This window comes from Aquarana catesbeiana, linkage group LG02, assembly GCF_042186555.1.
Source record: "Aquarana catesbeiana isolate 2022-GZ linkage group LG02, ASM4218655v1, whole genome shotgun sequence".
Classification (NCBI taxonomy): Eukaryota; Metazoa; Chordata; class Amphibia; order Anura; family Ranidae; genus Aquarana; species Aquarana catesbeiana.
In genome coordinates this window covers 265,740,052-265,763,555 of record NC_133325.1, presented here as the reverse complement: position 1 = coordinate 265,763,555, position 23,504 = coordinate 265,740,052, and the positions used below count along the sequence as shown (strand labels likewise).

Below are 23,504 nucleotides of genomic sequence, written 5' to 3'. Positions count from 1 at the left end.
AAAAAAAAAAAAAAAAAAAAAAAAAACTTGACTGGGGTGGAGGTTCACCTTCCAGCAGGACAATGACCATAAACATATAGCCAGATCTACAATGGAATGGTTTAGATCAAAGCATATTCATGTGTTGGAATGGCCCATCAAAGTCCAAACCTAAATCCAATTGAGAATTTGTGGCAAGACTGTGGCAAAATTGCTGTTCACAGACGCTCTCCATCCAATCTGAGCTAAGACTATTTTGCAAAGAAAAATGGGCAAAAAATTCACTCTAGATGTGCAAAGCTGGTAGAGACATACCCAAAAAGACTTACAGCTGTAATTGCAGCGAAAGGTGGTTCTACAAAGTGTTGACTCAGAGGGGCTGAATACAAATGCATGTCACACTTTTCACATTTGTAAAAAAAAAAAAAAATAAAAAAAAAACAATTTATCATTTTCCTTTCACTTCACAATTATGTGCCACTTTGTGTTGATCTATCACATAAAATCCCCATTAAACACATCTACGTTTTTGGTTGTAACATGACAAAATGTGGAAAATTTCAAGGGGTGTGAATACTTTTTCAAGGCACTGTAATACTTCATAATAAGTTACAGCAGTTTTTTTCCATTTGGGATAAAGGGTTTATATAAATAAAAGCTGATCATTTAAAGCAGGTCCCCCCCCCCCCCCTCGAGTGTGACATACGGCACCTTTCGGGGGGGCCTCTGTCTTCTGGGAGGCACACAGGTCCCAGAAAACAGTGGGGACCATTCAGAGCGTGCAGTGCGAGTCGCGCACGCACAGTAGGAAACAGGCTGTGAAGCAGTAAGGCTTCACTTCCGGCATCTTCAGTAAAAGAATCAGGAGCTAAGGGACAGGTTGGCTTTGGGTGAGGACATCGCGGGATCCCTGGACAGGTAAGTGTCCTTATTTTAAAAGTCAGCAGCTGCAGTATTTGTAGCTGCTGACTTTTAAATTTCTTTATTTTTTTGCAGGCGGAACTCCGCTTTAAGCACCCCTGCCAGTGTTAAAATGTTCTGATTTATCCATTTAAGTGCAAGAGAGCTTTTCTGTTGAAAAACAGGCTTACCGACTGGATAAGCAGAAAGCAAACCAATAAAGAAAACTAATACAGCCATCACATCGAGAATTTGGGTACATAAATCAGTATTAAACCCAAAGGCAAACATTTATTATACTTCAGCTTACCAATTCTAAGAAGCTGAACTAAGATGAAATGCCTTCTACATCCCCAAAATATATTTTCACAGTCATAACTGTAATACCAATTACACGATTAACAATTGAGAGAACAGCTGAAGTATGGTATGTGTTATCGCATATATGTCTCACACCTTTTCTCAACATTCCAGGATGACACATTTATTATTAATAAATAACCAACACAGCAAACGCACAAAGGCTGCAAAAATATTATTATAATTAGAAAACAAAATGCAGATAACATCCACTCCTACTAGAAGTCTTTAATTTAGGTTTAAACTTCTTAGTGTCACAGTTGGAGGCATGAACTCTTGGCACTGGTACACTCACTTGAATACCGATTCTGGATAAATCTTCGAAGGGCTGAACATCCAGCAATACTTCTGTGTCATAATATTACTAAAGCAAGGATGACTGCCTTAGTATTTTCCTCTAGAAACACTGCCATTTTAAATGCTCAAAAAAATAAAACCAGGTAAACCCAACCAGCCCCCCACCCCCCACTATACTGGATATGCAAAGAAGTCTTTGAAAGTGATTTACTGCACTGGGCTGGAAGCCTGCACAGCAGACACTCCAAAACATCTCCCAGAGAGTCCCTGTACAGCACTGTAGCAAAACCTGCATTCTCTCTCCTAGCAAGGTGCAGATGTGTATCACCAATGTAGTCTCTAGTTGTAGTTGAATTTAAAACTGAATGGTCCTCCTGAGCCAAATGGATTGAATCCTTGCCACTGGTTCCATCCGTGATGGAAGTGAGCACCTCCTCCACCTTGCTGGCTCTCTGGGTCCAATGGATCTTCACCTGCATCAAACCGGCTCCTCTTTTCTGTGTAAACAGACAGAATTGGTCATTAAGACTGTTTCACAGAATTTTGGACTTTTAATTGGTCCTTTTGTTTATGGAATATTTATATTTTCAAACATTTTATATACAAAAATCTCAGAAAAGATAATCATGTGTCACGATACACATAAAACACAGCCAACAGTATATGATGGAATTCAGTTAACCTGCTTGCATTGAGGGCGGTAGGGCAGGAAAAGAAACATAACTAGTACTATAACAGATGAGAACTTACAACAATATACTGCCCCAAGTAAAACCATCGCTCCTCAGACCCGGTGGTGACTTGGTGCCCATAAATTGGACATATCAATTGGCCATTTTAGTAGATGTGCCTAAATAAAATGTCACTGCCAAACATTATGCTGTGTTTGTTTGTTCTGTTCTATTGGTGTCTTATTAAAAGCAACAAAAAACATTTATAGATACATAGAACCATGTAATCTAATTTGATTCACATACATTTTTGTCCACAATAGTAACTACACTGTAATTGTAATGGGTTTACTGTTTGTCTAATACGGGCCAATAATCAAAGGCCTGTCTGATGAGCGCTACCTTGATTGTAGCAGCTGGGTGCACATCTGACAAATAAAAAAAAGGTACATAAAAGTAAAGCAGGCCATACATGGTCGATTTTCGAACTAATTTTCTTTTCAAAATAAGAAAGTTAATTTTTTTTTGTAATCCGATGGTGCCACCATTGATTTTCGAAATTCGGCCAACCAAGCCTTCAATTTCACCTCATGTTGCTACAGAAAAGAATTTGTGGCTAGGAATCTTCTTTTCTCTCTGTAAATTTCTTTTCTTATTACATTTCTCGCACGATTCTCACATCATTGATTAGAAAATCATTTGTTTTTCTAAAAATTTCCAACATGTCCGATTCCTCAAATTTGATTGCCGCATGAAAATCAACCGTTGTTGCAGCCCACTAATGGTGCAAAATTCGTACGAAAATTCTTAGATACGATTTTCGAAAGAAAAGTCCAAGGAATACAGGAAGTCTGCACTAAAACACTCATTAAAGCCTCTATGTAATAAATATAAATGTGGGTAAAACGTACATCTACTGCAGCTTGTAATATTAGTATTTAAAGATTAAAAAGGGAGAAATAGAAGAATCCAGTTTTGCTAAATATCTAGCTAGAAAGATTAAAGACGAGTTTATCTTCTCTTATGTAGGTATAATTATTTAAAAGAACATTCATATTATACACTAAACAGGAGAGAGGTAACTAAAGAGAAGCATCTTCAACCAAACTCTCCCAGACTATAACAGCATAGGTCTGTCCTTTCACAGATATCCATAAAGAAGAAAATCTAAAGTCCATGTCTAGGAATGAATTAATATCATTCTCCATACTGTACAAATACTATGATGTAATGCTGCTACATTATTCCTCCAGCAAAGCAGACAGTGACAAGGATAGCAGCTAACTAAGCATTACATTACCTGGATCTGTTAGGACTTCTTTAGCAGACGCAATGTCAATGAATTTTTTCTCGGCTTTCTTTTTCTCCTCCTCATCTTGGAAGTTATCAGGATGCCACTGCTGTGCCAGCTTTCTGTAAGCTTTTATGATTTCCTGTTTTTTGGCATTCCTGTGTGTCACAATGAAAAAAAAAAAAAAAGTGCCAAATGTGAAAGTTTTACATATTATTAGAATTCTCTCTACAGAACACTTTCAGTCTTCTGGCATCTAGTGAATCTATTTTTCTATGTCTCTCAGCATTCAGTGGTCGGCACAATTCAGGAAGAGTTAAGCAGAAAAAAGGGGTTCAGTCAATTAAACAAAACAAAAAAAATGCAGCATGCGGGTATACCATCACGTTGCACTTCATCCATCATTTAGCACAGCTTCATGCATTTCCATGGTGCAGATGGGTTAGCAACCAGCACAATAGACATGCATGATGTCAATCCAGGGAAGTTGGATGTGAAGGGTTTTGTTGGGGGGGGGGGTAGTGGCATGAGGGCTTCAATGTGACAGTGACCCTTTTTAGACTGGGGCACTAGATGCAGCTTAAACAAAAATGACCTTACACAGCCATCAGCTGTTTTTTGGGTTTTTTTGGTTTACCTGCACAATGTATCAAATCGGCATCTTACAAAATACAGCTTTTGATCCTAAAACTTGCTGTAACTAATCCTTCTATTGGCCTGCGTGCAGAAAAATGTGTAATCTTAGGCCTTGTACACAACGCTTCAGCTTAGACAAAATAAAAAAAACCTTCTACATAGCATTTGCAAAGCTTTCCGCAAGCTTCGAGCAGCATCATTGAAGCTTTTAAATTCAATTTTCCGCATTACTTTAGGGAGGTTTTAACAAAGATCTTAACTGGAGTGCCAAATATCACTTTAAACAAGCTGCTAGCAGGCTTTCTACAAGGCTCAAACAATGCAGAAAATTGCCAAAGTCTATTGTAAACCCTTACAATCCACTTTTTACTACAGGTAAGCCTATAATAAGGCTTACCTGTAGCTACCGTGTACGGTTTAGGAGATATCACCTGTATCTGCATGTGCCGACGTCATTGGCACATGCGCACTGAAGCAACGGCTCATTCTCATCGTTGCTTCAGCTGACAAGCCATTACTGGCGGCTCCCGCGCACATGTGTGGGAGTGACGTCATCGCAGTTCCGGCCAATCACAGCGCTGGAGTCCACGATACCCAGAAATAACTCCGGGAGCAATGTCGCCATCCGGGGCAGCGTGCGGAGACTGCATCAAGGGCTTTGATCTAAGGTGAGTATTACATAGTGAGCCAGTATGCTATGCATACTAACTCATTATGACTGTCTTGAAGACTTTTATTTTTTAGTTGGTTTACAACCACTTTAAAAGTAATAGCATTACCACCAAGATCCCTGTCTAAAACCCTCCTTGCCCACAATTGGTATGGGTGGGTACAGTGCATTGTGCAAGTATTTTTAGTTATAAAACGCAATTTTTATTTATTTAGGAAAAAAGGATGAATTCTACAATATTCAAGGTTTAAAGAAGAGAAAGAATATATAATTTTAATGGGAGTAGAAATTGTGATAAAGCAATACAGAGGGCTTAAAGAAGAAAAATACACGTGTTAAGGGGAATATCATACTTTGTCTAGAAATATAAATCTAGGAAGATTAAAGGGCAGATCAGATGATGGGTAACCTACTAAACTAGATCTTTAGTCTAAGGTAAAGTGACTGTTTGCTGGCCATGGATCCCATTTAACAGAAAAGTGGGATCTTTTACCGCCTGTAAAAGTGACTGAGCGGCTGCATAGCCACTCAGATCACTTTTACATTTTAAGAAAACACCTCCTGAAGATTGCCCCATATTAGAAAACCTGTGTCCTTCATAAGGATCATGCACCATCTATTGAGGGGCAATAAAAGAAGGCGAATGGTAAAATGTATTTTACGTTGAAAGGAAACGCCCTGAGAGCCCTACATGCGTTTCACAGAGCCTGAGGAAGTGGGGATATTGGAAACCTACAAAATGTATTGACATAACTGTTCAGATTGCCCCTGCTACCGTCATCTAGGATCTTGAAGTTATTTGATGTGATGACAACAAAGGATGTATACTGTATAGTCTCAGAGTAGGGTGAGAAGTCCAGCATTATACTGTGAAACAAATGTTTTTTAATATCAGTACATTGTGGATATGTAAATAGGCCATGTATGGCACGAATGCTTTTAATACATTTGTATAATTTTAATAGAGGTGTGTATTATATGTATATTGTTAGGCACATAAAGTCCCATTTCTAGTGTATTCTTTTGTTTATAGTTGCAGAGATGTTGGTGCCTTTCAGTGTGGTTCGAAAAGCGTACTGTATATTTATATGGGTTAATATATGTGAAAAAGGGACAACAGATGATTTCCAATTGAACACTATAGCTCATTGTGTGGTAATACAGATTGTGTGGATGTTTCTCGGAGAAGTAGAGTGTATCAGGAATACGAGCAAACAGAAGACAGACAATTAAGCATGGTTAGGATGACAGGTCTTCCCACAATCTTGGTCGATAGATTACTACTATTTTGGCAAAAGGTAACAAGTTTCTCGAAGGACCAAAATATAATGAGTGAAAGATAAGGGGGAGGAGCAGCCACAGACACAGGCGAGAAACTTGACGCTTAGAACACAATGCTAACAAAGAATTTATGCTTTACTGAACCCAAGAGTAAAGCCAGTGTGCATGGAATCAAAGCTTACAAACACTCAAAAGACTTTAGCAATGATTTGGCACAGCTACTGAAGTGAGCTATAAAAAGGTTTGTTGGTAGAAAAAAAAAAAAAAAACACGAAATCACAGTAGATGAAAGTCGGTGTGGCCAATATTTCAAGCAACTTGAAGCTCCATCACTAAAAACCTAACGTTTTGCAACGTTTGTATTACAAGCTTCAGGGGCTATGCATGTTATCCATTGCAACTGCTGGTAACGATGAAGCATCAGAGATGTGTAGCTACCTACAAATCACTAGGGAAAACAAGCTAACAGATTTGTAATTGCTACAAAACTCTGGTCCATGTCACACTAGCAACTTTGTAGCAAAGTCCCTAACTGCAGAATGTTGTTGAGAACTACTGTAAACCACATCCTTGGGGACATCTGAAACTAAGATAAACCAGTACCATGGATGCCAAATAACAAAAAACCAGAGCAAAGAAAATGGGAACAAACCTAGAAAGGATGTTTACAGCAACGCATCATAATTTTTCTGTATTTGAAATAGAAATAGATAAGCAGCTATAGGTAACTGCTCCACATTTCCCCAGTTTCTGTAATAGAACCGAGCATTTTAGGCAAACAAAAATCTAATTTGTGTTGGCTCCAAAGAAATAGAATTAAAATATACCTTTTTACTCCCAAGATCTTGTAGTAGTCCCTTTTTAAAGACTGCTTCAGAAGCCTCTGTGCTTTCTCTAGGCCCTCTCTGATCTCTTTGTCATTATCACTGTGATGCTGTGCGGTTTCATAGTCCCGAATAGCTGCCAAAAAGAAGAGGAATGGTTATAAGACGGACTCATTTGGTGCACATAGACTAGAGCACAGAATTGCTGTAACACAAAAGACAGTGTAAGGCAATTGCAGCTCCAGCTGAGTGTTCCAATCCTCACCTGAAGAAACCCTCCTGCTCTAACAGATGTTGCTCTTGTTCTTGTTGAACATCAAACCTCATCCTAACACATATTTTGTAGGTCTATTAAACAAATCAGAAGCAGTGTACTCTTTTTATAGCGGACGGGGGAAAAAAAAAAAAAAAAATGAATGCATTATTTGACATAAAGTGTTAATATCCATCAATGCCTTGCTGCCTCCAAGTCGTTCTATCTGACATGTAACTGCCATTGGTTGCCGAGTTCTATTTTAGGGCCAAGACTCCAAGGTGTCTTAAGTAAGACAAAGTATTTGCATCAGATGATTTCCAAGCAGATGTTCTCGCTCAGCAAGTGTTACATTTGTCTTTTGTGCCGTTTCCCGGCAAGACAGCAGGAGGTGCCAAGCAATTTATATTACTTAGACATCTGACAGCTTCGTGCAAATCTGTCCTGAAATATGACATGAATTTATGAATCTGCAAACATTACTCCTGAATTCGAGCAATAGGCGACAACAGAAGGGCCACTACAAATGTAAAATTCTCACAAGTGGAAGCTTCCCCTACACAGAACATCAACATGCACATGAATCCATTTTAAGCTTTCCTGGGAGGCTTCAAGCAATATCCATAAATATATTTTATTCTCCAACAAGTGCCTTAATAAACTGCACATAAAAAAAAAAATGTGTTTGCCATCCACCGAAGATACAGATGCTCATAACCACATTTACAACTTTGTCAAGAAAATGTACCCACCAGCTGCTGGCAGGTTAATATAGTGTCCAGGTACTAATAACCTCAGCAGGAAGTCCCGGCTTCATTCATACCTCATAAAAGTAACAGCAGCATCAATACATCACATCTGTGGGCATGTCAACACTACCATTTAAGATGCTAAACTACCATTTAAGATGGAGACAGTGAAAAAGTGGAGTTGATTAACAAAAATCGTAACCAATAATACATTTTACACATCTTGAAGAACAGGTTTGATCAGCATATAAAAGTATTATTCTCTGGTAGTCAATAGTCAAAGTTTCACTGGTTATGGTTCACATACTTTTTCAAATCCGTTTCCTTTCTATTTTTGTTTTATTATTTTTACTATTTTTTTATTTTCATATTTATTTCTATTTTACTCTAATTTTATTTTCACGTATATTATCAATCCAACCAGACAGTAAACGTTCAAACATCATGGGGGTAATTCCATCTAAAAATGTAAGATAGTAACATAAGCGTGTAATAACCACATCAAAACACAAGATGTCCTAGGAGGACACTATACAAGAATACAATGCAATAGAAGGGGTTAACAGGTTTGTGCCTATCCATCTAATGGAATGAACTTCCTGGTGGTTTGTGCTGCGCCCAATAGAAAGGAGGGGGAGGAGTGTAACTTGTTATGACCCACTAACTTAAGTGACAGGAATGCAAGGGAACTTCCCGCTTTTGACTACGTTGCACTTTGATGACGAAATGCCGTCACTTCCGGCACGGACAATGGAACACGTGCTGATCTGCAGACAGCGTGACCTTACACAAACCATGAGCAATACGGGGGACGTTCGGTTGAGTCACTTTTTAAAGATTTTTTTTTAAAGGATTTTAAAAGGAAAAGGTTATTGTAAGATGCCTATGTCAAATAAAAATATTTAAGCCTCTTACACAATGAGGAGCCTTTTCTTTGTACATTATATGCCTGCACACCTTGGTCCAGGAGCGCTGTTATAAGAGGCAAGCTACCACAACGAGTTGGGATAGACACCCCCCCCACCCCACCCACCCCAAAAGACCTAAAAGCACAGCTAACTTTCTTTGCCATAAGGTAGGAGTCCATCCCATCTGGCGAGTGCGGAAACCACATAGCCTCACTAGAGGAAAGCCACCGATGAAGCACGGAGCACAAGAGCACTAATAGAGTTTATCTGCACATGTATCACAAGTCACAATATTTTACCTATTAATTTATTTACCAGTCACTAATTATTGGTTTATTAATCAATATTTATGTATTATTGATCTCAGTCAACAGATTTTTTAATTAATTTTTTATGAACCTTTTCATGGAATTTATATTGGCTTAGGAGTCACACATTCAATTATGGAATACAATAGCACAGAAGGGTCCACTTAAAGTCACTTGTTTTAACACTGATATAGAGTTATATATAGATCAACCAATTTGACCATCAGGTGATGTGAGGCAAATCGTTGTTTAATTTTTTTAATATTACTTTTCTGTTCCCTCCCAAGGGGTATAGCACTTACAGCAGCAGCCTAAATAATTATTCCACGCTACCAAGGCAAGAGTGTCACATACTTTCATATGTAAAAAGGTAAGCAAATGGGGAGGGAGTTGCAGTAGGTGAGGCAGGAGATGACTATGGAGTGAATAAGAAGCTTTTGTGGTGTCACTGGTTAGGAACGTGCGTATCTTGGAGATGTTGCAGAGGTTGAGGCAGCAAACTTTGGACAGTGATTGGATGTGGGGCCGAAAAGAGTTCAGAGTCCAGGATTACACCTAGAGCCTTGGCTGGGACGGGTTAATAGTTGAGACGTTAATTTTGACGGAGAAGTCAGGGGAAGAGGCACATAAAGAGAAGTCTTTATTATGACATCTCAGTCCTAACCAATTTTCTAGTCTCTACTGCTGAAAATCATCCCCACATGATGCTACCACCACCACCCCACTTCCCAGTGGCGATAACGTTCTCAGGATGATGAGTGGTGCTGGTTCTCCACCACACCCTGAAGAAAGTTTAGATTTGTTCTCCTCAAACCAAAGGATATATTTTCCAAATGTTTGTCTCCCATATGCTTTTACAGGGTAACCCCAAACAGTTTTTTTTTTTTTTGTGGTGTTCTCCTTTAGCAATAGTATGGCTCACTTTACACAGAAGCTGCTGATCTGATATAGAGCAAGTCCTAACTACTATTTTGACAGCTGGGACTTGGCAAGTGTAGTCTGGGAGCAGCAGTGCAGGAAAATGAGCACAACTTCTCTCCTATGCCCAAGGTCCTGAACGTTTCAAATAAATATTGGGATAGAAGAACTCTCAAGACCATTACAAAGTAAGAAACTGAACGAAGGATGCATCTATCCCACATGCAAACCTCTCGCCTCCAAAGTTCCGGAGTGCACCAGCCAGTGGTGGCTCCGCTAGACACTCCGCATGAAGAAAGGTCAGTACTCTATGTAAGATGTAGCTCTTTTACTACAAGCAAATCACTGATGCATGTTTTGAGGTCAAGCAAGTCTCAACGCATGTATGCAGTCAAAACAAGGCTTGGTAGCTCGGTTTACAGTAAATGAGCTTCATCTTACATGGAGTGCTGGCCTTTCTTTAATTTACCAGCAAAAGGATCCATATAGACATCACCCACCTGCACCTACAGTGAGGGGGGGCAGTGACAAAGCAACATCACATTGGCTCAGCTAGTGAGGGAAAAGCTCCATAAGAGCAAGTGTATATAACAGGGAGTTTGGGACTTTAAATGAAGCAATTTGAAATGCGGAGGATTAAAATTGTAATTTTATTAGTATTAGTAAGTATATAGTAAAGGAATTTCATGTGTATATACAGACATACATATATAATTGGCACAAAATTATAGGCATATTAGGTGGAAAGGTACAAGTAGTAGAATACATAATTACACTGGATCTATCCAGTGTAATTATGTATTCTACTGCTTGTACCTTTCCACCTAATATGCCTATAATTTTGTGCCAATTATATATGTATGTCTGTATATACACATGAAATTCCTTTACTATATACTTAATACTAATAAAATTACAATTTTAATCCTCCGCATTTCAAATTGCTTCATTTAAAGTCCCAAACTCCCTGTTATATATACCCGATTTCGGGATGGAGGCGACTAGTGCGCCTCATTTAAAGTCCCAATTCCCCTTTTATTGCATAAGAGCAAGTGTCCTCTCTTCTCTCTTAGTTATCCTATTGCTGGTGGGTTACCACCAGCAAGTGTAGCACTAGTATGCCTGTAATCAGCTGGTACCTACTTTAAGACTTTTGGTAAAAAACAAGGCAGACAGAGAAATCCCCCCACCCGGACATTGTATTCTAACAGCAGCACTCGCAGCTATCAGAATACACTGATCAGCGGCTGCGACTGACCCGGCCAAATTTTGATCAATGTATGACCCGCATAAGTTTGAAATCACGGGAACCAACTGCACACATATGGGCTCAATCAACTAACTGATATGACTTTGATGTCACCAAGTTTGCACAAGAACACAGTAAACTGGTCAATACTGATTAAATCAACACATCAGCCATATACAATGCAGCATACACGTGTGGAAGAGTACTTCCCCGCTGTGTGTGACAATTAACAACCGTGCCTACTTTTCAAAGTGACATGCCCACCCCTGACGAAGTCCAGTGATGCGCGAACCTAATGTAAATTTACAGTCAGGAGATACAGGAGAGTGTGAGAGCTTGTATAGCCCACTAAGAGCAGGGTATTACAAGTTAATTTCATGTGTTTTTCCTCTGTGCACTTGGATAGTGCACTTGTTTTGTAAAAGTATTTATACTTTTTAAGTAATAAAAGCCTTCACGGTTTTATGCTATGATGTGTCTAGGTAAATTCCCTTGAGCGTGCGGTTATGCTGTGAGACTCCAAGGTGGACAAGATCTGAGGTCTGTATTACCCTGGTTATGAAGATAAAGCGTGTGTGACCTCTGGCTAATTTATTTTAGTTCAAGTCCAAAGCAGAAAAAAGGAGCGCTAGTCTATGTGTTGACCCAAAAAAAAAAAAAAGAAGAAGCGTGGGCTCTTCCTGGTGCACATCCTATGAGTGACTAGAGTGCTTCTTGGCATACGTATTTACCTATGACCATCCAGGACTGACTATCCATTGAGACCCATGATATAATGCCTGTTACTTTACTTACTAAAAGAGTGCATTTTTATCATTTCTCTTTTTATTCTACTACTACTCTTAGTTGCCCACTGTCTTTGTTTTTTGTGATCGTATTTTTACATCCACGGATGAGACTATCCACCAGGAGCAGCTTCCTATTCACCCTCCATACATCTCTATTAGGGACCATCAGAAAGTCACCACCTGCTGGACACATTGAGTAATGTCTGTGTTACACTATCTACATGTGAGTGCATATATTAATTTTTTTTTTTTTTTGTACATTGCCTTCGGTACAGAACTAGTAGAAACCAGTGGGACTCAGGTACACCCATCTACTTTCCGGAGAAGTCTGGCCAGAAGTGGTCTTCATGGAAGAACTGCCGCTAAAAAGCCATACATGTGACATGGAAACAAGGCTAAGTAACTCAACTATGCACTACTATACTCTGGACTCAAGAGCCAAAATCTGAAAAATATTTGGCTGTAGCAGGAGGCCGTTTGCTGACTAAAGGGCTGGGTGAGCATCCGCAGGAAACAGGGAAGTATGGTGGAGGTTCCTTGCAAGTTTGGGGCTGAATTTCTGAAAATGCAGTTGGAGATTTGGTCAGGATTAATGATGTCCTCAATGCTGAGAAATACAGACAAATGCTTATCATGTCATACCATCAGGGGACTTTGTGATTGTCCCCAAATTTATTCTGCAGCAGGATAGTGACCCCAAAAATACAGGCAATGCTATGTAGAACTATCTTCAGCATAAATAGGAGCAAGAAGTCCTGGAAGTGATATTTTGGCCCCCCACAGAGCCCTGATCAACATCTAGTCTGTCTTGGATTACATAAAGAGACAGAAGGATTTGAGGCAGCCTATATCCACTAGAAGATCTGTGGTTAGTTCTCCAAGATCTTTGAAACAACCTACCAGCCAAGTTCCTTCAAAAGCTGTGTGCAATTGTACCTAGAAGAATTGATACGGTTTTGAAGGTAAAAAAGGTAGTCACGCTAAATATTGATTTGATTTTTTCTTCCATTTACTTTTCATTTTGTTCATTGATAAAAAAACTTTTTTCACACCTGCCTAAAACTTTTGTACATTAGTGTATATCTGATGTATTGTACTCATTTTAATTATTGGTTAATCACTGCACATATAAAACGTTTTAGCATATGGATTTTCTTTGAACGCTGCACGACATTTAACGTTTTATTCACATTGTTGCTATTTTACGAACACTATTGAGCTTGTGAAACAACAAACATTATTGGACGTCTTAACATATTATTTAGTTACCATGTATTCACAGATAATGATAAAGCAATACATAGATCGTTTTTGTTTTGTACAAACAAGGCTATCTCTTGGCATTATCTTACAGAAAATTATTTTATTTTCTATGCAATCTGTAGAAAAAAGATGTAACAAAAAGGAAATAAAAAATACCCAGCAAATGTTCCTGTGGCTAAAGTGGACCTTTTATTCTTAAAATGTGTCCTATTTATAACTACACTAAAATTATGTTTGTATTACAAAGAATGACGTTATTTGCACATTAAATAAAAAGCTGTTTTCAGTATTGCAAAATTTTCTTTTATGGGTCACTAAAAAAATTAGGCACTTTTTTAAATGACCAATAACTCTTTGAAGTAAGCTGTTCATACTTATGCAGTGGTTTTACTATCTGCATCTAGGCAAGTCAGAATCTGAAGGTGACAAATCCAGTTTCATCCAGACTTGCATCCAGATCCCTCAAAGTGGAAGGCATGCTGTTCTAGGCCTCCCAATATAAACATTTCTTCTGCTTGATACAGAGACAGGGAAGATGACACTTCTATCAGTCATAGCTATTGTGAACCATTTATCAGAAAAACTTGTTGTACTGACTGATAATATTAATAAGTGAGCTCTCGGTTCTTATCAACTGGCAGGGTAAACATACAATAAAGCACGCTTGTTTGAAAGCATAAAAACACTAATATATTCTTCATGGCTTGCATTTAAGCGGAAGAAAAAGGCTGAAAGCCAAATAAAGATCCATTATGCTCAAATACGATTTGGCATTATGCACACAAATCCCCAAGAGTAAGCCAGTCACAATTTTCCTAACGAGAATCAATCAGCTTAAAATTCAAATGTCAATACGACATCTTTCAAATTAGCATATCTAGCCGGCTGCGTGATTTAACCTTTTCGTACAACATCAAGGATTAGGTCCCTAGTGACTAGCAGAAACACGGCAGATTTTCCATAGCACTGCCATATAACACACGCTGATTAAACAGGCTGGTGTAAGAGACTTGATAACAGGACATGTTCCCAAATAATTCCTCAGAAGTCAAAAGGATAGTCTGTGTGTTTACATCTCCCCTAACACCTCTTATTATTATAGATGAAATGGAATTGCTAGACTGTCAATAGTATCGTATTAAGATATGATAGTGCAGTATTAAAGACCGCCTGTTATCTATGCGTTGCACAACAGTGTCCAGCAAACAATTTTGTGACAATCTAATTTTATGAACTGAAAACAACTCCAGTAACAATGCTATTGCACTTGCAGATGCAATCTTTATTTGGCTCAAATAAATAAATGCCATGCAGTATTTAAAGAAAAAGCAACATGATCAACAGAAAACCAACTAAACAAGAAGAAAAGAAGAACATTCTCTGCAGAACATTGGCCGGAAATGCATAAAAGGTAAGCTAGCCATACATTTCTATTAGGTAGAGGACAAACTGAAAAGTGCTAAAATTGGGTTGTGTAAGTGATGCAGTGTGCAAAAAGTATGTACATTCTTTTAAGGTTGTTTAATTTGTCCCTTTGCCTTGAAAAAGAACACTTGCACTGCACATAATATTCTAAATAGTATTGCAACTACAAGATCTGTCAAGCTAATGTAAGGCTGATGCTACATTACACCATTCTAAATCATTTAAAACCTGGCTGTGTTTCAGACTTTGATTTACTGCAGATGGATAATGGTCACTTACACTCAAAACTGGAGGGCTCTGACCTCCTATTTGCCTTGAAGACAGCAGATGCCTCTGCTCTTACAAGGTCAAAGCATAATGTTCAAGGTCACTTTTTACTACACGACTCCAACCACCCACCCATGTTATGCTGTGAAGAATTCATTGGAAAGAGCACGACACCACTGTTTGATTTTTGTGCAGTCAGCAAGGTAATGCAACCTGTTACCAATCGAGTTCTTTTGCTAAATTTACATGAAAAAACTCTGTACATTTTGGAAAGTCTTAGCGTAATAAGACATTTTTCTTCCGTTTTTTAAAAAAAGACTTCTGGATTTAGAAAAAGATTCCAGAGGAACATGTCTACTATGAAAACACCATTTTTCTCTTTCTAGAAACATCCACTCAGTCCTTTCAAAAGAAGCTTCCTGGTACCTGAGGTGGCATGGTCTACCCTCTATACAGATTAAATAAAAAAAACAGAAGTCCATAGGAGGAGAACGGATTTGAAAAGTCAATTGTTAGTATATAAACAGACATATTAACACTTCCTAAAGTGTACCTAAACCAAATTTAAAAAATAAAAAAAAATAAATAAATAAAAGTGTCATATATTGTAGCTCACTTGTCCTTAGATGTGGTAGCTGTACTATTTTACTTCCCCCCCACTTTAATTTTTGCCTGGTGATCCAGTCTTTCGGTTTCTTCAGGTCTTCGCTCATTAATACCAGGGCACTACCTGCCTGGAGTTTGCATGTTCTCCCAGTGCCTGCATGGGTTGTCTCTGGGTACTGGTAGGTTAATTGGCCTATAAATTGGCCCTAGTATGAATGTGAGTTAGGCAACTTAGAGTGTAAGCTCCTTGAGGCCAGGGACTGTGAATGTACAATATATGTATGTAAAGCGCTGCATAAACTAAATGGTGCTATACAAGTACCTGTAATAAATAATTCACTGTCTATGGAGTAAGCCATCATTGTCACATGGGCTAAACTTGTATGCCTTTGTACATGATGGATTGATGGCATTGGTAGCTAAGGATTGTTGCGTTTTCTTTTCAGCTTACAGAAAGTGACAAGGACATTGCATTTCTGACAAGTACAACAGGTATTTTCTGTACTTGCTGAAATTGTTTTAGCCTAATAAAATAAAACTAATTCAACCACCACATCTAAAGAGGCGTAAGCTGCAAAAGTATTACATTTTTGGTTTTTGGCTTAGATATGTTTTAATGAATGGCTTTAAACATTTACTGGATAAAAAAAAAATGCAACCAGAAACAAAAATCCTCCATTGTATCCAATGCAACTGCATAGCACCCAATTTAGTGTCAGGTGTAGCACCCTGGCCAATTATACCATTTCATTTTTTTCCAAACAAGCCAGTCATGAAGCGTTTCTGCTAAATATACAATGGTCCAGCTGCCGTAGAACTACAAGACTCCAAAAACCATAACCTGGCAATGTGCAATCCCAGGTGTTACAAGTGGAGTTTTAAAAATGTGGTACATAGGTTTCCATCTTACATACAGTGTGAATAGATATGAAATCAAAGAAAAATACCTTCTTCGTACATTTCTTCTTGTATATAAGCTTCAGCCCTGTCCTTCAAAGCATGTACATTCTCAGGCTCCTTTTGCAGGAATTCTGTACACTCTCGAATGGCTTCATTGGACTGCTGATTCTAGAATGAACACATGGGTATATATGAAATCTACCCAATGCAGTTTTGTGTAAAAATACAGATCACACAAATACACACAATAACTGATAAGATGCTGTTCTGCCAAATGTTGCAACAAGTTGCCTGGAAGAGTAAGAATTATGCCATTTGCGTGACCATGGTAACTGCACTTTCATTACACGTTGTGGTTCTTATAATACACAAGGGGAACTCAGTTCAGAGTTGACAAGTCTTATCCAGGTAGGTCTAAAACCTAAAAGGACAACGCATTTCTTTAAAAGGTCTCATTCACATGAGTAGGGTGGCCCGCGCAGTATGAAGAACCATTTAACGGCTTCTCATGCTGTACGGGCAATTTTTTTTGGGGTAGGATAGGGTTAAAACCTGTCACTTTTATATTTCCCATCACTTCCTCTACTGGAGATGCAATGGGAAAAGGGAGAAAATCTCTAAAGGAAAAATTCCACTCCTTGCCATTACTAGAACATTTGCCCACACTGGAAGATTTCCTCTAGCTTCTTGAACGATAACATTTTGGGATGTTTCCTGTCTATGATAATTGTCACTAAAAGTGTGAATCAGTGGGGACACAGACAGGAATAATATTGGCTCCAAACCCTCAAAAAATTAATAAATATGCCTTCCATACCATTTAGTTAATGTCTGCAAAGGTTTAGTTTAGCATAAAGGAAAGAACATACTCACCCCTGTAGCAAGATTTAAAAAAAATCCTAGAACAGAAAGGTTGGCACCATAGACAAGCAGTCTTAAGCAGCACAGAATGGAAGGCAGTAGAGCACTAGTGCCCAACACGCAGCCAGCCGTCCCTCTGCCTGCAGACCGTAAGGCTATTGGGCACCATATAGAAAGCACTGGGGTGGCATTCCTAAAGAAAAATAGACTCTACACTTTGACATTTACTAAGAAAAAAAAAAAGCACAACTGCATTGCAATGTGGTAAAACTTCACTTTGTAAAGAAAACCAAATCAGGTGCAGGAAAATAAAAAGAGCGTTACCATATTTACTATGCCCAAAATGAGTGAAAGTAAAATGTTAATGGTTATTCATGATTTTAATGTCATATACCAAAAAAACAAATTTAAAAAAAAAACAAAAAAAAAAAACCACACAAACAACAACAACACACACACAGTCTATTTGCCTTTAGTAAATCAACCACAGAGTATCAGCAGGCACTGGCGCTGGGACGCTCTCTGGTGTTCCAGCATACAGCACTAAAAGACACACTGAACTTTGGTCAGAACTAACTCAGGGTTGAGGTGGAAGGGGAGTTCAAGTTCACTACTACTGGCCACCAACACAGTCGGGGGTGGGCTAAAGACACCAACTTCCTAGAAGTGAAACCTCCTCATGTGAAGACAAACAGATACACATCTCTCACCAAGTACATTATTCTCCTTTACAGCAGGAGAACAAAGATTGCAGCTGGCCTCCTTAGCCATCTACTGGGCCCTAGGCCTAGGCTGCCTTATAGATTGTCTGGCTCTGAATATCATGCCTGTAGTCCTTATCCGCATAACATTTTAGCTAATAAAATGAACTTGACCTGGATACTGAAGATTACCACAGTGCTCCTCTGACATACTCTATATAATTCTGGGGGGAATACATTTGACCATGATTACGCCCTATAAAGAAGTTGTGCTACCTGGATCATAGAAACCACCCACACCTGGACTGATGTATGAAGAAGCTTTTATATATCACACAACCCAATATATACACCTTGTAATAACTCTTTTGGTAGGGAAAATACAATTTTTTTTTTCACAGATGGCAGACACAGGTAATACTGCCCATGTGTAGTTACCTCTGTTAAGTGATAGGCATTTTAAGTGGTTTTAAAAACAGATCTAGGGGAAAAAAAAAAAAAACAGTATCAACAATGAATCTGAAAAACTTACTTTTGAATAACAGTGACACCTACGTTCCTGAACTAGAGCAGAATAAAAGGGAACATCCGGTTCTGTTCTCAGCACTGTTCCATATTTACTGATGGCATCTTCATACCTGCAAGTAGATTTCTTTGAAATTATTTATGGCATAAAAACAAAATAAAGAGAGTATAAAAACTCATAATTTGAAATATATCTTATTACAAAACATTGGCAAATGTGCACAGACATGAGACCCATTCTGGATATTAGGAATATAATCTACAAGGCCAACATCATAGTAGCACAGAGTAACAGGCAAGAGTTCCAATTGTTTGAGAATTAAATGATCAGTTAAGATTGGTCCAAGGATATGTCCAAAGACCCAGGAAAAAACACATAAGGTTAGCAAATGACTGCAATTTTAGGTTGCAGGGCAGGGCCCGTAAGGTCGAATAAGACCTAGCAAAGGGATTCCAGCTTTCTAATCATAGGATCCTAATACACTTGAATGTCCTGCACAGGAATAGTCAGTGTAGGTTAAGTAAAAGCTTGATTTACAACGGGAACAAATTTTTTTAAAATGCTCCTTAATGGGCGGAGCAAAACGCTTCCCAAACTGGTAACTTTAGAAAATGCAGACACATGCTGCTCCAAGTGAGACACATGCATATCACATCAATAAAAACCTTAAGCCCAGGAGTTATATCAGCAAACAACTTCCTCAGGCACAAACTCATCCAAAAATAAGACACCTCCTCCTTTTTAGCTAAGGGTGCAGAAGTAGCTACAGCAATTAGAGACAGATTCTGAAGTAGATGGGGTAGAAGTACCCTTGCATTCCCAGTGTTCAAAGTCAGCTATCATAGAAGAATCTTTGCTTAAAAATTCTGACATCTGGGGAAAATACCTGTCTGAATAACACAGATGAGGCAGCCACTCCCGAGGGAACTAAGGGAGATTCCAAATAGAATGTGGATCCAAGAACGGCACAGTGATCCAGGATATCGGCGTCAGGGGCTCTAGAATGAACCCTTACAGGCCCCACAACAGCTTTTAGTGGATCATGAGCTGGAAAGACAGGACCACTTCCCTTGAAGTTATGATCCACCATACTATCAATATGAGAAAAATCTCATAGGGGTACTCACAGAATAGCTGGTGGAGTAGGTGGGGTTATATGGCTGTACAGTAGGCAGCAGCAAGGAGGCCAGAGCCTTACAAAGAACCAAAGTACATGCACAAGCCAATGAGTGCATGACATAATAAAGTGTTGCAACCATCAAGAAGAAGCGACTGTAACACCTGTGTCACAGATTATAGCACTCCTGGTTAACCCCCACAGGGGGAGAGACAGGCTCTGTAAAGAACAGCTGCAGGTCATTAGGGACTCATGCACACTGGACTTTTTCCAACTCACCTAGACTCCTTTCCACCTGGCAGCAGGGTTTAGGCAGAAAAAATGCTTGACGCTTGAAAAAGCATGTAACACATTTAGGCATGTCAAGTGCTTGGGTGTCAATTCATTTAATTGGCCAGAATAATAATCTATTTAACCACTTCAATAACGGGCACTTTTATTCCCTTCCTGCCCAGGCTAATTGTCAGCTTTTAGCATTGTTGCACTTTGAATGACAATTGCGTGGTCATGCAACACTGTACCCAAACTAAATTTTAATCATTTTGTTTACAAAAATAGAGCTTTCTTTTGGTGGTATTTAATCACCACTGGGTTTTTTAATGTTTTGCCAAATAAACTAAAAAATAAATTAAAATTGAGAAAAAAAAAAAAAACAAAAAAAACCACAAACACAAGTTCTTAGTAACATTTTTCAAATAAACGTTTCATAAAATTTAGCCCAAAACGTATTCTGCTACATTGCTTTGGTCAAAATAACCCAAATCGGTGTATATTATTTAGTCTATGTGAAATATAGAGTCCACAAAACTATGGTATATATCTGGAAATTGATCATTCCTGATGTACCAACGGCCCACCTCATTTCCTGAAGCCTGAAAATGCCAGGACAGTAGAAATACCCCCCAAATGACCCCTTTTTTGCAACGTTGACAGTCCAAGGTAATTAGTAAAAGGCATGGTGGGTTTTTTGAAGTTGTAATTTTTTGCCATAATTTTTTGGAAAATTAAGAGATAATAAAAAATACACACCATTTACAATTTTTTTTAACACACTATGACCAGAGCAATATAAATGTTACCATAGCAACCTTGTTCTGGTATGGGGAAGTGATCAGGGTTTTTTTTTTTTTTTTCAGGTTTGCTTATAGCAGTGCATTACGTTGCTACAAGCAAGCATTTTACTGAATGAAAACATATTCAGTGTGTTTTATTGTGATTAACTGTGGACTAGTGAAAGCTAATCAAATGGTACAGATGCACTGTGATTGGCTCTGTCTGTACCATGTGACCAAATTGACCAATCACAGCTAGCAACACAATTGCACACAATGGATGGCATGAAAGGAAGCCATCCATTGTGTTAAACTGTCAAGTGACCTGCTGTGATTCGTCACGGCAGCAACATGGAACTGGCAGCGAGCTGTGTCCCATAAACATGGCTAGTAAAGGGCCCGCGGCGGTAACAAAGCCACCACCCGGCCGTCATTTGTCTATAGGCTGGCCGTGAAGCAGTTAAGAGAAGATAAAGACACCATTACATAGATGTAGTCCTCATTATCAGTGATGTCAACAGGTCTTACCTTCCTTCTTTTATGAGTTCTTCAGCTGCCTGTATCTGTTTATTTAGCTTCTTGACTTGCTTGTAGTGTGCAAAGCAATTTTTGTGATCTGGATCAAGTTTCAAACACTCCCGAATTTCACTATTTAATGTACATTTAGGAAGTTAGTATTTATCAAATGGAATATGCTAAACTTAAAAGAAACTAGCTAAACATACACTTGAAATCCATGTAAATTAACCATTTCACATGCCATAGGTTATCAATATTTCTGCCAGAGAGCACAACCAGAACGTTAAACTCCACTGCACTAGCAACACAACAAGGTCAAGAATACCATAGTAGATTTGTGCTGTTCCAAGCCTGCAGTATCATTCTCCTACGTTTACACTCTATTCTGGTGCTGGCAGACAGAGCACATCTCGATCTAAGATACAATATAGCATACAAGTATTGCCGAACACTGTATTAAACACCGTTGTGAAGTAATTGAAAGACAGGCTTTGATTCAAATCCCAGCTAATTATTAGAGGTCGACCGACATATCGGCCGGCCGATATATCGGCCGATATTTGGCTTTTTTTTACTTAAAGCGGGGGTCCACCTATCGTTTTTTTCTTTTTTAGTTCATTCACAAACTTTTCTTCTCAGCATTACATACTCACATATTGTGTGTAATATGTCTGCCTGTGTCAGATTTCGTCGGAAAGAATAACTTATATTATTCACTGCAGGCGGTTTCCATCTTCATTGTGGGCATTTGAAGCCCACAAGCATTTATTTCCTGGATGTGGTGAATGCTGTGCTCCCAGCATTCACCGCTCATTCCCGCACATGCTCAGTGGCATCCTGGGAAGCCTGAGACTAGCTCCCAGGAGTCTGGGAGAGGCTGGAAACACGCCTACTCCCACGGGAGGAGAACCAGGAAGTGCAAAGAAGAATAGAAAAATAAAAAGGTAATTACGGTGATTTAAAAATTTTTTTAAACGGCATGTCAGCATCTAGGCAAGGAAGAGAATACATACAGATATTGTTCAAAATTTGGGTGGAACCCCGCTTTAATCGGCATCGGCCGATTGTGCTGATAAAAAAAGCCGATAACTTCAGCGGGACTTGCAAATGACTTCTGTAATAGAAGTCAATGCAAGTTTCCTGTAGTTATCTGTGGAGAGGATTCTCTCCTCCCTGGGCAGCCTGCCAAGTCTGATAAGAAGATACATTGTATCTTTTCAGGTTGTTTTATCAATGAGCTTATGTAGAAGTTCTCTGTTTAACCATTTAAAGACTAAATCTTTTCTGACACTTGTTGCTTACAAGTAAAAATCCTGTATTTTCTGCTAGAAAATCACTTAGAACCCCCAAACATTATATATATATATATATATATATATATATATTTTTTAGCAGAGACCCTAGGGAATAAAATGGTTGTTGCAATATTTTATGTCACACGGTATTTGCGCAGCGGTCTTTCAAACGCAATTTTTTTTTTTTAAAAAATACACTAATGAAATTAAAAAGCAGTAAAGCTAGCCCATTTTTTTTCGTCCAAAAGTTTTGATTACCTGTTTTTGTGTATTTTTTTTAAATCTAAATTCTACATACAAGTGAACTGATTGGAGGTTTGTTTTGTTTAATAAATGTTTAAATGTAAAAAATGTTCTGTATTACTTAAGACTGCTTTCACACTGGAGCGGGCATGCATTGACGGTAAAACGTTGTTAGTTTTAGCGGCGCTTTACCGTCATTTTAGCGGCGCTATTCGGCTGCTAGCGGGGCGCTTATAACCCAGCTAGCGGCTGAGGAAGGGGTTAAATGCGCCCCTGAAGCACTGTTGCCGAAACGCATTGCAGGCCCTTCGGCAGCGGTGCGCATTCATTTCAATGGGCAGGAGTGGTGGAGGAGCGGTATACACCGCTCCAAAGATGCCGCTTGCAGGACTTTTTTTAAACATCCTGCCAGCGCATCGCCTCAGTGTGAAAGCACTCGAGCGTTCACACAGACTGCAGGGGAGCCGTTTTGCAGGCACTTTACAGGCGCTATTTTTAGCCCAAAAGCGCCTGAAAAATGCCCCAGTGTGAAAGGGGTCTAACTGTTAGATTTTATGAGATGAAGGGAAAAAAAAAAAAAAAAAAAGAAAAAAAAAAAAATCGGCCTAATATATCGGCCCAAAAAAAAAAAAAAAAAAAAAAAAAAA

General features: G+C 38.8%; 1 protein-coding gene across 1 annotated transcript in view; it reads right to left on the bottom strand.

The window, feature by feature from the left end:
- Positions 1-1,347: 1,347 nt before the first annotated feature.
- Positions 1,348-23,504, bottom strand: part of DNAJC3 (DnaJ heat shock protein family (Hsp40) member C3) — a 78,535-nt gene continuing 56,378 nt past the window's right edge. Inside the window, exons 7-12 of the mRNA XM_073614381.1 lie at positions 21,329-21,448; positions 18,638-18,743; positions 16,591-16,711; positions 6,913-7,045; positions 3,508-3,656; positions 1,348-2,033 (exon numbers count right to left, since the gene is read on the bottom strand). Coding sequence (XP_073470482.1) covers positions 1,876-2,033; positions 3,508-3,656; positions 6,913-7,045; positions 16,591-16,711; positions 18,638-18,743; positions 21,329-21,448 — 787 coding nt within the window. The 3' untranslated portion in view covers positions 1,348-1,875. The remainder of the gene's footprint in view (positions 2,034-3,507; positions 3,657-6,912; positions 7,046-16,590; positions 16,712-18,637; positions 18,744-21,328; positions 21,449-23,504) is intronic.